This window comes from Schistocerca cancellata, chromosome 6 (genome assembly GCF_023864275.1).
Source record: "Schistocerca cancellata isolate TAMUIC-IGC-003103 chromosome 6, iqSchCanc2.1, whole genome shotgun sequence".
NCBI lineage: Eukaryota > Metazoa > Arthropoda > Insecta > Orthoptera > Acrididae > Schistocerca > Schistocerca cancellata.
The window spans coordinates 387042245-387059825 of record NC_064631.1 but is presented as its reverse complement, the minus strand read 5'-3'; the positions used below and the strand labels follow the sequence as shown (position 1 = coordinate 387059825).

The 17581-nt window shown below is 42.5% G+C and overlaps 1 protein-coding gene across 1 annotated transcript in view; it reads left to right on the top strand.

Annotated features, from left to right (window-relative positions):
• The window catches only part of LOC126088343 (Down syndrome cell adhesion molecule-like protein Dscam2), an 802978-nt gene that overhangs the window by 526139 nt on the left and 259258 nt on the right, over positions 1–17581 (top strand). Inside the window, exons 10-15 of the mRNA XM_049906478.1 lie at positions 4387–4668; positions 7421–7540; positions 7671–7826; positions 7937–8224; positions 16665–16961; positions 17036–17106. Of these exons, the coding sequence (XP_049762435.1) occupies positions 4387–4668; positions 7421–7540; positions 7671–7826; positions 7937–8224; positions 16665–16961; positions 17036–17106 (1214 nt within the window). The remainder of the gene's footprint in view (positions 1–4386; positions 4669–7420; positions 7541–7670; positions 7827–7936; positions 8225–16664; positions 16962–17035; positions 17107–17581) is intronic.

Sequence of the window (17581 nt, the reverse complement as noted above, 5' to 3'; positions counted from 1 at the left end):
TCGATTGTTATAACTGCCATCTGGTTTCTGTACAAGTTGTAAATAGCCTTTCACTCCCTTTATTTTACTCCTCCTACCTTCAGAACTTCAAAGAGAACATTTCAGCCAACTTAGTTAAAGGATTTCTCTAGGTCTACAAACGCTGTAAACATAGGTTTGCCTTTCCTGAACCTATCTTGTAGGATAAGTCATAGAGTCAGCATTGCTTCACGTGATCCTACATTTCTTCAGAATCCAAACCGATCTTACAACTCAATACATAAATGCTGTATTGATAAAGGTCTCAGAAATTTTTTACTATTTTATAAATTACCGATGCTTACAAGCTAATTGCTTTACTGTGCCATGAATCATTTTTAAAAAGAGCAAAAAATTATTGTATTTAAATTGGAACTGTTCGTTCATTAATTTGTCTGGTTCCTTTATCTTCCATTTAAATATTTCCGTTCTTGAAGTATATTTAACCGCATTCCTTTAGGTGCTACGTGTAAGCTTTTCGTAGTACTCCCACTACTACGCGAGGTGTGTTTTGCGCTCCAGTAATGTGGCCAAAAGCAGTCTTATTGGGCTGATACGTTCCTCGCAGCTGTAATTTATGAAATAGTGCGATAATGTATGAGACCGTAATCTAAACAGCAGTTTTTTTGTCTTATTGCGTATATTTTATATAGAAAATTGATCAGAAAGAAATAATTGAAATGTAAGTACTGTACATAAAACGACCAGAAAGAAAATGTAAATATTGTATAAAAGAGTAACAAATGTATCTAGAAACAAAATGGGAAACGTTGCACGTAGTATATTTATATGGTGAAGAAAAACTTACGTACTACATTTCCCATTTTGTTTCTAGATACATTTGTTACTCTTTTACACAATATTTATATTTTCTTTCTGATCGTTTTATATACAGTACTTACATTTCAATCGTTTCTTTCTGATCATTTTTTATATATACAATATACACAATAAGACAAAAAACTGTTGTGTATATTTAGGTCTCAGACATTATCGTACTATTTCATAAATTACAGATACAATGAACGTATCAGCCCAACAAGACTGCTTTTTGCCACATTTCTGGATCACAAAACATACAGCGCATAGTATTTGGGGTACTACGAAAATTTTACACGTTGCACCTAAAGGTTATTCCATTTTTTCATGATAAATAGCAAACCTAATAACTGTTAAAATGAGGCCTGAGTTCCAAACGAAAGAAAGAGACAGGTACAGAGTAAATTTTACTATCTGTTTCCTTTTGACGGCGTTTTTCACAGCCAGCTCATACTCATATTAATGCCTTTCACAGTGTCTACAATGCACAGTGATTTGAGCTATTCGTTGAGGGGGGAGGGGGGGATCTAAGCGTCGTACAATGTACAGACTGTTGAAGTATCCCATGAACAAGAGCCGTTTGTTATAACTACCTCCGTGGAAGATTAGTAGATTTTCCCCACCGAACGCAGTGGAAATAGAAAAAAAGTAATCATGTCGAGAATGTTTTGATAATTCTTCTAAAATTAATATTTAATGAAGGAGATACAGGCAAGTGCTGTACCAAGTTAATCTAAGCATAATGGTCAATATTTCTTGTTTAGTGGACAACCCCTTAACTCACTTTTTAAAATTTTTGGTCATATTTTTATTTACAATATCGTATCTAACACAATATATGATAACACTTATCGATTTGCTATACATTCCTAGTGTAACCATGAAAAGCAGTGTTAGAAAAGTAAGTAGTTCTGACACAGTGCTAACGGTTCCCTCTTCTGATTCTTTCTGCCTCTTTCTTTGTTGTTTCTTCCTCGATTGTTCGAAAACCAGACACACTGTAAATGAACAGTGAAGAAATCCAAACCGCCTAACACGTGGATGTCGAGAAAGCTACAGTCTGGAACCGCGCGACCGCTACGACGGCAGGTTCGAATCCTGACTCAGGCATGAATGTGTGTGATGTCCTTAGGTTAGATTGGTTTAAGTAGTTCTAAGTTCTAGGTGACTGATGACCTCAGAAGTTAACTCCCATAGTGCTCAGAGCCATTTGAACCATGTCGATAAAATAATTAGTGCAATATTAGGGAAGGATATCACTATTTTAGCTGATTGTATAACTTTTTGCTTTTCTAATTATTTGGTTTCGTTTATTTACTTTTATTGGTTTTGGTTCATTGCGTCTTGCCACCAGTAAGTTTGTACAAATATAAGATATTCACGTAGAAATACCACAACAGAAAGAATCTGCGCAATAATTTAAGAACATTGTACAGAATTCAGGTAGATGCATAGTAACTTAGCTAAAAATGTAACATGAAACCAACTGTATCTGAAAGAAAATACAAAAAGGGGACACAACAGAGTTGGCAGCCATTCAATAGGATATTAAATCGTTAATGTAACGTCTGATGATGCACTAAATTTTATAAATACAGTTTATTGCTCATTACGAAACCACAAAGGGCTTTATATAATTGGATATATTTATGCAGCAATGGAACTGGCGTAGTTGTTGGGAGAGGAACCTATAATTTCACAGGTTTCAGGAGTTAACGTTTTTGCCCTTCTTCGTAAAATCTTTTGTGGAAAACAACAAGTAGTTTACGTCTACTTCTCCTCTCTTCTTGTATTCACAGAGAGGATTGGCCTTAACCCTTATCTGGTATACGTGGGGAGAAGTTGAGCCGTTGTTGGTACTATTCTCTTAACTGTGTAATCGCCAGTTCTTGCACATCTGAGTTTTTCGAAACCAGTGTGAATTTATGAGTTGAATCGCAGCATTATCTTGAACCGTAACAGAGAATGCAAAGCGCCAATCATTTTCCCATTCCTCCCTGGAGATTTTCTGTCATTAGCTCTTTAAACCAGAGCGCGGCAGAAAGGGGTTCATTATTGGGCCGCCAGGAACACAAGCTTTCTTCGCAAACTTCTCTATCTAGTCATCGTAAACAAGGACTACACAAGGTGAGACCTATATAAAGAGGAAACACATGCCTCATCTTTTGCTCTGTAGCTTTTCTTATAAAGCTACCGGAACTTTGATGTTCATTTTACTGTTCTACTTTGGTTCTCAATGAATTGTAACAAACTTTTTGAGTCTGATACAATAAATAGGTTCTGAAGACCAGAACGGTGACCAAATTTTAAAGCCTCTCGTATTTCTGTCACTTCTGCAGTAAAAGCAGAGCAATGTGCATGCAGTCGAAAATGCTTACAAGCCCTCTGCTTGGAGGTAAATAATGCATAAGGCACTAATCCAATATTTTGATATCGAGAGCCATCAGTAAACACATAAGCAAAATGTGATCTATAAAGATTAACGTAAGTGCAAAAACTTCAATTAATTGTGCTGAGACCATTTTTCTTAAAACTGTGATAGTGAACGTCTAGGTTTTTCATTCCGTATCTAAATGGAATCCCAAGTGGGACTACGTGACAACCAGACTGAATCCAACGGTTGATGTACACACGGAGACCAGTATATTCACCAGAAGATGACAAAGAGTCCGCATTTCCAATAATAACTGCAGTTATTATTTTTCATATATTTAGTGAAAGAAACTAAAAATTTTCTTCGTTAAGTTTACTTCTAATTGAAATAGATTACACAATACTAATACTCAAGAGATGAAAACCTTAAGAGGTAGAACTGATGTTCGCCATGAATTATGAAACTGAAGACTTACCATCAGCTCTCGCCACCAAACAGAGGGAACAAACTGGACAAGGTAGACTGATAGCCAAAAGAAGCTGCAGAATCAAACCAGGTTAGAGATTATGAATATGTTGTAAAATTGAAGTTTCCGAAGAATCAAAGTAATTTCCAATGTTTACACCTAATCAGCTGATGTATGCAATTATACAACTTATACAGCGTTACTGACACGAACATTAGATCCCATTTGTGACTCAGAAATATAACTCTGTTCTCAGTATGCACACAAGATGCCAAACCAGATAGTTGAGACAGATTTTTTTCCGGAAATAATATCAAGATAGTTCCTTTCGATACAGAGTACAAGGGTGGATCAAGTTTTGTTTCTGAAGCAATTGGTAAAACACATAATGTTCTCTCACTTTTTACATAATAATAACTCATATCTTCAATACTGTTTTGTTTAATGCTCTGTATGTGCGGAGTTTTAGCTGTGAATGTATTAAATAACAATGCTAGCCTCAAGAGGAAAGTTTGTTGACTATGTACCAGAGTGACGAGAATCCTTTTCTAAAAAGTCAAAAGTAATTTTCTTGACGCACCGGTATGCGGTTTCGAATTATCTCTCTTCACCAGAAGTACAGTAAAATTTTAGACTGAATGTCTCTGTGATAAACACGCCTAACTGTTTATCCTAGCCTGTAACAGGGTATATGTTACTTACATTCCAGAGCCACCTCAAATTGCTCCATTCCAGTTTCCCAGCAACCTGCAAGAGGGCATGAGAGCACAAGTTTCTTGCAGCATCATATCTGGTGACTTACCGATCACCATTACGTGGCGAAAAGACGGAGGCCCTCTTCCACAGGAGGCCGATGTTCACGAGCAGCAGCATGAGTTTGTCAGCAACCTGTTGTTCTCCAACCTGGCCGCTCGACACTCCGGCCACTACATGTGCATAGCGAGCAACGCAGCTGCCGTGGCCAATTATACGACCAGACTCATTGTCAGAGGTGAGTTTTCGTGTCGTTCTGTATACAAGCAAACAAGGATGCCCTCAGATTCTGTGCTTCAATCTTTATTGTAAAAAAGAACATTATTCTTATTGTGCTTCAATCTTTACTGTAAGAAATAAGATTATTTATATCTTCGATGTGCTTCCAAAACACAATGAACATTGTAATGCTTGAAAACTTTCCCAATTCTTTAAGTTTTACGTGTCAAGCGTATACAGGGTGTTACAAAAAGGTACGGCCAAACTTTCAGGAAACATTCCTCACACAAAAAGAAAGAAAATATGTTATGTGGACATGTGTCCGGAAACGCTTACTTTCCATGTTAGAGCTCATTTTATTACTTCTCTTCAAATCACATTAATCATGTAATGGAAAAACGCTTACTTTCCATGTTAGAGCTCATTTTATTACTTCTCTTCAAATCACATTAATCATGTAATGGAAACACACAGCAACAGAACGTACCAGCGTGAATTCAAACACTTTGTTACAGGAAATGTTCAAAATCTCCTCCGTTAGCGAGGATACATTCATCCACCCTCCGTCGCATGGAATCCCTGATGAGCTGATGCAGCCCTGTAGAATGGCGTATTGTATCACAGTCGTCCACAATACGAGCACGAAGAGTCTCTACATTTGGTACCGGGGTTGCGTAGACAAGAGCTTTCAAATGCCCCCACAAATGAAAGTCAAGAGGGTTGAGGTCAGGAGAGCGTGGAGGCCATGGAATTGGTCCGCCTCTACCAATCCATCGGTCACCGAATCTGTTCTTGAGAAGCGTACGAACACTTCGATTGAAATGTGCAGGAGCTCCATCCTGCATGAACCACATGTTGTGTCGTACTTGTAAAAGCACATGTTACAGCAGCACAGGTAGAGTATCCCGTATGAAATCATGATAACGTGCTCAAATGAGCGTAGGTGGAAGAACATGGGGCCCAATCAAGACATCACCAACAATGCCTGCCCAAACGTTCACAGAAAATCTGTGTTGATGACGTGATTGCACAATTGCGTGCGGATTCGCGTCAGCCCACACATGTTGATTGTGAAAATTTACTATTTGATCACGTTGGAATGAAGCCTCATCCGTAAAGAGAACATTTGCACTGAATGAGGATTGACACATTGTTGGATGAACCATTCGCAGAAGTGTACCCGTGGAGGCCAATCAGCTGCTGATAGTGCCTACACACGCTGTACGTGGTACGGAAACAACTGGTTCTCCCGTAGCACTCTCCATACAGTGACGTGGTCAACGTTACCTTGCACAGCAGCAACTTCTCTGACGCTGACATTAGAGTTATCGTCAACTGCACGAAGAATTGCCTCGTCCATTGCAGGTGTCCTCGTCGTTCTAGGTCTTCCCCAGTCGCGAGTCATAGGCTGGAATGTTCCGTGCTCCCTAAGACGCCGATCAATTGCTTCGAACATCTTCCTGTCGGGACACCTTCGTTCTGGAAATCTGTCTCGATACAAACGTATCGCGCCACGGCTATTGCCCCGTGCTAATCCATACATCAAATGGGCATCTGCCAACTCCGCATTTGTAAACATTGCACTGACTGCAAAACCACGTTCGAGATGAACACTAACCTGTTGATGCTACGTCCTGATGTGCTTGATGCTAGTACTGTAGAGCAATGAGTCGCATGTCAACACAAGCACCGAAGTCAACATTACCTTCCTTCAATTGGACCAACTGGCGGTGAATCGAGGAAGTACAGTACATACTGACGAAACTAAAATGAGCTCTAACATGGAAATTAAGCGTTTCCGGACACATAACATCTTTTCTTTGTGTGTGAGGAATGTTTCCTGAAAGTTTGGCCGTACCTTTTTGTAACACCCTGTATATAGTTTTAATGTGAGCAAAATGAAAATGAAACAAGTTTCTTTTAAAGCCTACATTTTTTTCTAAACTTACTTACAGTATTTCACTTGGTTACCACAAAATGGCCATGAGACAGTATTTTTTCATTGCCAAGTATTAAATTCATTTGAGGCGTTTCTGTAGTATTCTTCCATCTTGAAGTAAAAGTCTAACTAGTTTTCATTGAACTAAATATAGACACGTGATACTTCCTGTTTACGTGCATGGTGTATTTCCTAAGTCTGTCGTTTAGGATATATGACACTATATGGTGATTGACTGAAATAAACGCCAAGATGTATCTTATAATGCCAAAATACAGCTTTTTTCACAACTACTCTTAATTAAATGTGTCTACTTACATATGATGGTTACAAAGCTCTTGTGATACTCTTAAGTTAGTGATATCTTTGCGCTTACAGACTCAACGAGTTCAAACTGTATGGTACAGAAACTTAAGTTTAGCATTTACTCTCTTAGGAATGTGAAATTCACATATTTTTTGTTCGTAACATTGCAGATTAACGAGTTTGACAATTAAAATGATTAATCGACATGACATAATGATTATTTGCTCATAGGACTAGAATAAAATATATTATTTTCTTTATTTTTCGTGGATATCACTAACAATGCTGTTTGAAAAATCGTAACGGCATATCAAGCTAAAGGAAAATATAGGTAAAGCCTTAAAATTCCCTCTAATTTTCAATGTCAGCGTTATTCATAAAAGAGCATCCTATTTACGTTACAAAAGAAGAAAAATGTTATGATTGGTTTTTTTTTATGTATTTCTGAGAAAATATTCAGTCACTTAGAGTTGAAACACTTACCAGATGAGATTGCGGCAGAAGTATCACATTTTACTGATTTCAGTTGCTCCAACATGGTTGATAGAGCCTCAAGACGTATCAGTGCTGTATCAGCACCCTGTTTCGCTTCACTGTCAAGCCAATGGTTTTCCGGTTCCTACCATCACCTGGATGAAAGCCAAAGGTTTGTTATGCCACACGTCCTTCCATGTAACATTTATGTTAAATGATTAAAGACTAGTCACAAAAAAATTCTACAATTTTCAGTCTCACTGAATTATTTCTCCCCCTGCAAGGTGGCCAACCAATGGAAGACATACCCTTGGAAACAGGACAAAGGATGATAATTTCTTCTAATGGGTCAGTTATAATCAGAGCAGCGGATCCAAGTCACGAAGGTCATTACACATGTCAAGCTAGCAACGGTATTGGTCCTGAACTGAGAAAGGTGGTCTACTTACGAGTTAATGGTAAACAGCTGAGTAAAAGTCTTAACCACTGTTGGGAGTTCATTTTCCAGTCGCTGTATTTAGTTCTAAGAGAACAATATATGATAACTTACACTGTTTTCCTTTCACAGTGCCAGCACATTTTCGCACTAGGGCCATGAATCAGAGCGGCACTGCTGGAGAAGCGACAGTCCTGACGTGTGAGGCTGAAGGTGACCTTCCACTTCGAATATCATGGACAGCATCTCATCGGTCATTAACACCAAGCCACACACAAACGTTAGAGAGGCAAATACCCAATGGTATCGCTGCAGAACTTCACCTAGAAGATCTCAGTCGGAGAGATGCTGGACCTTATCGATGCTCTGCAACGAATGAATTTGGACAGGATGAAATGACAATTTATCTGACTGTGAAAGGTATATATCTGCCATTCACGCAACAGCACTTATTTGCATGTAATAATTCTTGTTACAAGTACGCTTCAAAAGAATCAACTGTTTGGAGTTCTTTGCTACCTACAATTTTTATCTAAAACATTTTGCTGTATCTTATCTCTATACCGAGTTATTCCTCACTGTGGATTAAAATGGTCCACCTTGTATAACTATCTAGCCAGAGACACGATACTACACATACTAAGCAAATCATTATTTATCTCAACACCTTTCACTCGAGGGGCCTACACAATTCAGGAATAATGACGAAGGGCTGCACGGACTGTTAAAGATATATCTAAGTAATTTTCTTCGAGATGATTCATAATGTTCGAATACAGTATATGCTCCAAAATCCTACTGCAAATTGAGGTCAGTGATATGGGTCTGTAATTCAATGAGTTACTCCTATTTCCTTTCTTGACTATTGGTGTGACCTGTGCTACTTTCCATTCTTTAAGAACAGACCTTTCGTCAAGTGAGCGGTTGTACACGATTTCTAAGAAAGGCGCTATTGTGTCTATACTCTGAAAGAAACCTGATTGGTATACCATCTGGACCGGAAGACTTGCCTTTCTTAAGTGATTTGATTTGTTTCGCAACACCTAAGATATCTACTTTTATGTCACTCATGCTAACAGCTGTTCTGGTTTCGAATTCTGGAATATTTACTTCGTCTTCTTTAGTGAACGAATTACGGAAAAGTGTATTTAGTAACTCCGCATTAGTGGCACCATCATCGGCAACATTTCCATCGCTATCGCGCAGTGACGGTATTAACTGTTTTTTTGTCACTGGTGTTCTTTACATACGACCAGAATCTCTTTAGGTTTTCCACCATATGTTGACACAATGTTTCATTGTGGAAACTATTAAAAGCATCTCGCATTGACGTCCGCACTAAATTTCGAGCTTCCGTGAAACTTAGCCAGTCTCGGGGATTTTGCGTTCTTCTGAATTTGGCATGCTATTTTCGTTGCTTCCGCAACAGTGTTCTGACGTGTTTTGTGTACCATGGTGGATCAGTCCCGTTTCTTATTAGCTTATGCGGTATGAATGTATCTATTGCTGTCGATACTCTATCTCTGAATTTGAGCCATATCTGGTCTACACTTACATAATTAGCTTGGAAGGAATGGAGACTCTCTCTTAGGAAGGCATCAAGCGAATTTTTATCTGCTGTTTTAAATAGATATATTTTGCGTTTATTTATAGTGGTTTTGGTTGATATGGTTTTGAGCCTCGCTACAATGACCTTGTGTTCACTAATCCCTGTATCCGTCATGACGCTCTCTATTAGATCAGGATTATTTGTGGCTAAGAGGTCAAAGAGGTCAAGTGTGTTTTCGCAACCATTTACAATTCGTGTGGGCTCATGAACTAATTGTTCAAAGTAATTCTCAGAGAAATCATTTAGTACAATTTGGGAAGACGTTTTCTGTCTACCACCGGCTTTGAATATGTGTTTTCGTCAGCAAATCGAGGGTAGATTGAAGTCTCCACCAATTATAACTGTATGAGTGGGGTACTTGTTTGTAATGAGATTCAAGTTTTCTTTGAAGCGTTCAGCTATTATACCATCTGAGTCGGATAGTCGGTAGAAGGAGCCAATTATTATTTTGGTACGGCTGTTGAGTATAACCTCCACCAATAGTAATTCACAGGAACTATCTATTTCAACTTCACTACAAAATAAACTGCTACCAACAGACACAAACACACCACCACCTACGTTATTTGCTCTATCCTTTCTGAACACGGTTTGCGCCTCTGTAAAAATTTCGGCAGAATCTATCTCTGGCTTTAGCCAGCTTTCTTTTTCCTATAACGATTTCAGCTTCAGTGCTTTCTATCAGCGCTTGAAGCTCTGGTACTTTTCCAGCACAGCTAAGACAATTTACAACTACAATACCGACTGTTGCTTGGTCGATTCTCATCGTTTCTTTGCCCTGTACCCTTTGAGACTGGATGCCTTTTTGATCTTTCCCAAGACTATCTAACCTAAAAAAAACCACCAGTCCACGCCACACAGCCCCTGATACCCGTGTAGCCGCCTGACCTATTTAGCAGAACCCGAAACCCCACCACCTTATGGCGCAAGTCGGGGAATCTGCAGCCTACACGGTCGTAGAACAGTCTGAGCCTCTGATTCACACCCTCCACTCGGCTCTGTACCAAAGGTCCGCAATCGGTCCTGTCATCAATGACACTGTATATGGTGAGCTCTGCTTTCATCTTGCTATCAAGACTGGCAGTCTTCACGAACTCAGCCAGCCTCCGGAAACCAGAGAGAATCTCTTCCGAACCATAGCGACACACGTCATTAGTGCCGACATGAGCCACCACCTGCAGTTGGCTGCACCCTGTACCCTTCATGGTATCCGGAAGGACCCTTTCCACGTCTTGGATGACTCCCTCCGGTATGCACACGGAGCGCACATTGTCTTTCTTCCCGTCCTTAGCTGCCATATCCCTAAGGGGCTTCATCCCCCGCCTAACATTGGAGCTCCCAATGACAAGCTATACCACCCTTTGCGCTTGTCCGGACCTCTGAGGAAGACCGGCCACTGCCGCCAACAGGCGAGGCCGTCCTTGCTGGCTCAGAAGTACTTTCAGCAGTGGGCAGTACCTCAGACCTGTTACGAAGGCGTAAAGGAACAGCCTTGCGGCCAGCACCAACTTCCGCCTTCCGCCCAGCGATTCACGACCCTGCCACAGTTCGCCAATCACCGTCAGGCAAGTGTCGACCGGCAGGGACGTCCGAATCCGAGGGCGCAGTCGCATCAGAGATCGCAGGCGATGCTACAGCTTCCAGAGACACCAAAGCGCTCGCCTCGGGTGTCTCAAAGTCACCGCGGCCCAGGGCAACAGCCTGGAGCCTGTCGACCACGGCCAAGACAGCTTCCAGCTGTTTACGGACGGTGGCCAATTCCCCCTGAATCCGTACACAACAGGCGCAGTCCCTATCCATCCCTAACAATTTTTTTCCTCTCTTTTATCTCACAAGCCGTTCAAAACAAACAGATGACTGACGACTACGCAAATTTACACTATACGGGTACTGAAACGCGATGCTACAACTCTCAAATACTATAATACGCCCGAAATTTGTGAATTAAACTATGCAAGAACCCAAAAACACGCAAAGAAATTAAGAATTAAACTATAAAACAAATAAGTAAGCTAAGAGTGTGACTTGCTGCTGGCTGCTGCTTATCCAACGGCGGCAGGGAGTGTCCAAGCAAAGAGGAGTACTGAATTTCTTTTCGTGGAAAATCAGATCATCAAAAATATTCACTGGCGTTCATAGAATATTTACGGACATCAAGCTGTGGATAAAAGCACGATAAATCTCTGGGCAAAAAACGTCCGCCGTCAACAAACTATGGAGAGGGGAATCTGATCTCCCACTAGCAGACTGGTCCCACACAGCTGTGACGCCTGCAGTGTTGCGAAGTGCGGGCACTATTATTCGCGGTGATCAACAAATAACAGTCAAGCAGCTTGGTACCGTTGACACACTTGTGAACAAGTTAGCGTATACAAAGGTTCCTGGTCGCTGGGTTCTCGAAGCCTACTGAGGAGTATGAAGCGTAAAGAAGGACCATCTATGCCGAGCTGCTTGACCATTTTGAGGATGATGATGCCGATTTCACAGACGATGCGGCATGAAGTCACCTCTTTGAGCCAGAAACGACACGGTAATCCACGGAGTGGCACCATATAATGACTCCTTCGAAGAAGCAGCTCAAAACAGTATCCTCAACAGGGAAAGTCACGACTACAGTCTTCTGGGCCTCTGAAGGGATTATTCTGTTCAATGAACTCCCTCATAGCCAAACGATCAACTTCGAATTCTATTTGGGACTCTTGGGGAAATGAAGAAATGTTTGCAGCATGTTCGTGGTCACAGAAATGTGAACGTAGTACTCTCTCTACGTGATAACGCAAGGTCGCTCTCAAGTTTGCGCCGCAGAGAGAAGATCACAAAAATTCGGTGGACTGTTTTGCCTCATCCGTCCTGCAATCCAGATCTCGCACCTTGTATCTTCCGTCTTTTCTGTCCACTGAAGGATGGATTCTGCGGGAAACATAGCAGCAGTTATGGGTAAGTTAGTGATTCAGCAAGAACTAGCAAGAACTTAGCTGATAACCCTCACTGGTACAGTGCTACCATGACGGCATACAGGCTCGCACATTAATGGGGCGTAAGGCCATAGAGATGAACGGAGATTGTGTTGAAAAATAGTGTTTTATGTTACTAAAAGCCTTACTGACACCTGATCAACCCCTTCTAGTTGCAGGTTGCCTGTTTAATGGCTCTCAGGGGCAACAAAAACGTTATTTCCAGTATTTCATATAATTACTGACCGATTTTAAAAATTTTAAATGCTGTCATAATCTCCTCATTAAGAGGTATAATCTTACATTAAAGGTTTAATACAGTAAGACAAGTATTACAGCTAGAAATTGAGTATGTGTCTTCAGGCAGCGTAACACATAGCAGGCAAAGGTACCCATATTGTATTTATCCACTATTTGAGAATTAGAGCACTTAGCGCCTATCAACAAACTTTACACACAATTTCAAACCTTTATGAAACGTTCTCTTGCTGATATCTCCAGAAAATGATTAAAGGGAAAACGTTTGTTGCGTACTACAGTTCCGTTATTCTTGCAGTGAAACTTGAGCATGAGGCATTATTACTGCGTTATTACTAACTCGATTCGTAACATATTCTGCAGACAGTATCCACATATATCACTTAATGTGTCTGCAAAATTATATGGTTACGCGACACGTAGTCAGGAGATATTGAGGTGCATGAAAAAATAGTCGCTTAAAGCAGTGAATGAATAATCGTATGGCATTGTTGGCCGGGAGGCCTCATGCGGGGTAGTTTGGCTGCGTATTGAAAGTCCGTTGTAGTTGACGCCACTTCGGCGACTTGCGCGTCAATGATGATGAAGAACACACAACACCCAGTCATCACGAGGCAGAGAAAATCCCTGACCCCGCCGGGAATCGAACCTTTTTTTATTTTTTTTTAAAGTAAACAATATAATTTATAGGCATATAGTAAAGGAAATCATTTTAAAAAAAAATTATGAGTAGTTGGCACTTGCCACTATGAAATGCTTATCTCCTAGACAATACAGTACAAATAATGAAAAAAAAATTAATTAAAAAAAACTGGTAGTACTACTGGGCATACTTTTGACAATGTTTTGGCTGCGAGCATGACATGTTTGGTGAGAAGCACTTTGTATCACTGATTTCACTAAGAAGAAACACTTTATACTACTATACTTCATTATTTGACGCGAGAGGAAAAAGCACTTTATCTTTTTTGTTGCACTTATTCACTATCCCTGCACACGTTATTCTTGTGGTGAGTGTGGTGAGGTGGCTGGTGGCAGTGCTGAGAGTCACAGGCTGGGGAGGACTCTGGCGATCGCTGTCTGCAGTGGAATCTGCAGGAAGTTTCTGAATTTCTCGCGGTAGCGCCTGTGTTGCTGAGCCGTCTTGTTCTCCTCCCAGAGGGCCATCAGGAAGGCCAGCTGGTCGGTCTACCTCCAGGCTAGATGGCGTGTGCCGTCATGGCGAGGATCCAGAGAGTCGTCAGTCGCTTGGGTCGTGGAAATGGGTTGCAGTCTCGGGCGGTGATTGCTTCCACTGTGATGCTTCCCGGCGCCGTTCTGTTGATGTGGGCCACCATCTGCTGGCGCGCTTCCCAGATGTTGATGGAATTCCCGCAGGTGAATCGGTGCTCGAGGGTGTCGGTCATGGCACATACGTCGCACTTGTCACTTGCGACGAGTTTTATCTCCCCAGTCTTTGGTTGGTTGGTACCGTTCTGTTAACTATTCTGTACCATGTCTCCTTCGCATGTTTAGGCAACACGTTTTCCGAGACGTTTCCCCATATTTGTTTCCAATTGTATTGCGAAAGTTTGTGTTCAATTTTGTTTTTTGCCGGCTTCTCCCTGAGGGCCCAGTGTATTCTCTTGGCTGTTCTGTGGCTGGGGTTCGCCACGGTGTCCAGAACGTAACGTTTGTTGGCGTAGTGCAGCCTGACGTGTCGCATTCTGAAGGGAATGTGCCTCGTGTCGACCGGCGCTTCTTCTGATGCGGGCTTGTATCTTCCAATTATCTTGGCTGTGACACTGTCAGGGTTTTTGTCATGGATGGCGAGCGTTCGTTTCAGTAGAAGGGCTGCACATTTGGTCTTTATATCAACTAGACCTAGTCCCCCTTCTTTCGTTGGCAGCGAGCACGTTGCTTGCGCCACTTTGAATATACACTCCTGGAAATTGAAATAAGAACACCGTGAATTCATTGTCCCAGGAAGGGGAAACTTTATTGACACATTTCTGGGGTCAGATACAACACATGATCACACTGACAGAACCACAGCACATAGACACAGGCAACAGAGCATGCACAATGTCGGCACTAGTACAGTGTATATCCACCTTTCGCAGCAATGCAGGCTGCTATTCTCCCATGGAGACGATCGTAGAGATGCTGGATGTAGTCCTGTGGAACGGCTTGCCATGCCATTTCCACCTGGCGCCTCAGTTGGACCAGCGTTCGTGCTGGACGTGCAGACCGCGTGAGACGACGCTTCATCCAGTCCCAAACATGCTCAATGGGGGACAGATCCGGAGATCTTGCTGGCCAGGGCAGTTGACTTACACCTTCTAGAGCACGTTGGGTGGCACGGGATACATGCGGACGTGGATTGTCCTGTTGGAACAGCAAGTTCCCTTGCCGGTCTAGGAATGGTAGAACGATGGGTTCGATGACGGTTTGGATGTACCGTGCACTATTCAGTGTCCCCTCGATGATCACTAGTGGTGTACGACCAGTGTAGGAGATCGCTCCCCACACCATGATGCCGGGTGTTGGCCCTGTGTGCCTCGGTCGTATGCAGTCCTGATTGTGGCGCTCACCTGCACGGCGCCAAACACGCATACGACCATCATTGGCACCAAGGCAGAAGCGACTCTCATCGCTGAAGACGACACGTCTCCATTCGTCCCTCCATTCACGCCTATCGCGACACCACTGGAGGCGGGCTGCACGATGTTGGGGCGTGAGCGGAAGACGGCCTAACGGTGTGCGGGACCGTAGCCCAGCTTCATGGAGACGGTTGTAATGGTCCTCGCCGATACCCCAGGAGCAACAGTGTCCCTAATTTGCTGGGAAGTGGCGGTGCGGTCCCCTACGGCACTGCGTAGGATCCTACGGTCTTGGCGCGCATCTGTGCGTCGCTGCGGTCCGGTCCCAGGTCGACGGGCACGTGCACCTTCCGCCGACCACTGGCGACAACATCGATGTACTGTGGAGACCTCACGCCCCACGTGTTGAGCAATTCGGCGGTACGTCCACCCGGCCTCCAGCATGCCCACTATATGCCCTCGCTCAAAGTCCGTCAACTGCACATACGGTTCACGTCCACGCTGTCGCGGCATGCTACCAGTGTTAAAGACTGCGATGGAGCTCCGTATGCCACGGCAAACTAGCTGACACTGACGGCGGCGGTGCACAAATGCTGCGCAGCTAGCGCCATTCGACGGCCAACACCGCGGTTCCTGGTGTGTCCGCTGTGCCGTGCGTGTGATCATTGCTTGTACAGCCCTCTCGCAGTGTCCGGAGCAAGTATGGTGGGTCTGACACACCGGTGTCAATGTGTTCTTTTTTCCATTTCCAGGAGTGTATTTCGACGCCACAACAGGTAGTACACTGCGCTCGTTAGTGCTTGCGCAATTTCTGTCGGTATGCTTAAGATTTGCTCCAGGTATCATGCTTTCGACAGAATCGTCGTGTTTATCAGGTCTGTTTTCTGGTGGATTGTTAATTTCCGGTTCGCGTGCTGTCTGGAGAGACCTCTTATGGTGTGCATGCGGCCATTCTAAGTGGACAAGACTGTATATATATTCCAAAAACTTTATGGCTTTCTGCTATTTTATACCACTGACTGTCTGGTTTGAGTCGTTGATTCCCGACACCCCGTGCGCGGGAAGCGAGAACGCTACCGCAAGACCACGAGCTGCGGACGAAACAAAGTGAAAATTACCTAGACTACACTCATCCAGTATTTGATAATGATAGCAGTGGACGACTTCCCACGAACTTCGAACATAATTTTAAACCTCGTCTAAGCTTTTTCTTTCTTACAGGTTAATGTCAAACACTTAACATATTAACTTACCTGTAAAGTAATCAGACTTTGGAAGCTGTTTTACACACATAAGTTTGATTGTTTAAAGAATCAGGGGTGCTAGGTTTTGTTAGTAGTAAATTAAATAGGGAACGGTATGGCGTATTTAAATCATAAATAAAACCATCCTGCTTTCAGAAAAAAGTGTTGTGTTTCTTACTGAATGTTCTCTCGTTCAATGAAAATCTTTTCCAGAGCCTCCTGAATCTCCAGGACGAGTTGAGGTCTTGGAGACTAACAGCCGTTGGGTGAACGTCGCATGGGGCACACCCTACTCGGGCCACGCGCCGATATCACACTACATAGTGCAGTTCCAAGAGGAGGACTCGAGTTTAAATGTATGGAACAATGTCACTGTCGGAGGCAGCGCACGCACAGCGCGCCTAGGCGGACTGAAACCAGCCACGGCATACAAACTGAGGCTCGTGGCCGTGAACGAAGTCGGGCCCAGCGCCCCGAGCGACCCAACAACTGCTTACACTTTGCAAGAAGGTAAGGTCTCATTTCTAAACAGCTTTCATCAGTGGAAATCTTTCGCTTGATCTAAACCGAATTTTGTGTTACAGCTCCCAGTGGTCCGCCTATTGATATCTCAGTCGAAGCCACCATGCCTGAATCCCTGTTAGTCAGATGGAAGGTAAGCATCTACTTCACGCAACAAAAGCAACAAATATTACACCAGATAAACAGCCAGCCAACATGACGCATAAATTCACTCTTTATTTTTAATATCATTATCACAAGTAGCCCCCTAACGAAACCCACTGTTCCACTGTTTATTATCATTAGTATTACTATTATTATTATTGTTAATTATTATTATTAGTCTCCTAACACATCTCACCATTCGTGGGGATTAAGATGGGTTATTTGAACCACATACTTTATTGCTTTTGTGGTTAAAGTAATGGCAATGGTATTCACTGCGGCACAGAGGAATAAGATGACATTTACAATTCGTTGTGAGTCAGATATGGGTCTATTTAAGGTCATTTACGTTTCCCGCGATGTTCTAAACCGTTTACGACAGGGCCTTTAACGTTGTTTCCTTCGATTTTACGGAATGAAAAGACATCTTCAAGATATTTGACATTTTAATATTATTTCTCCCC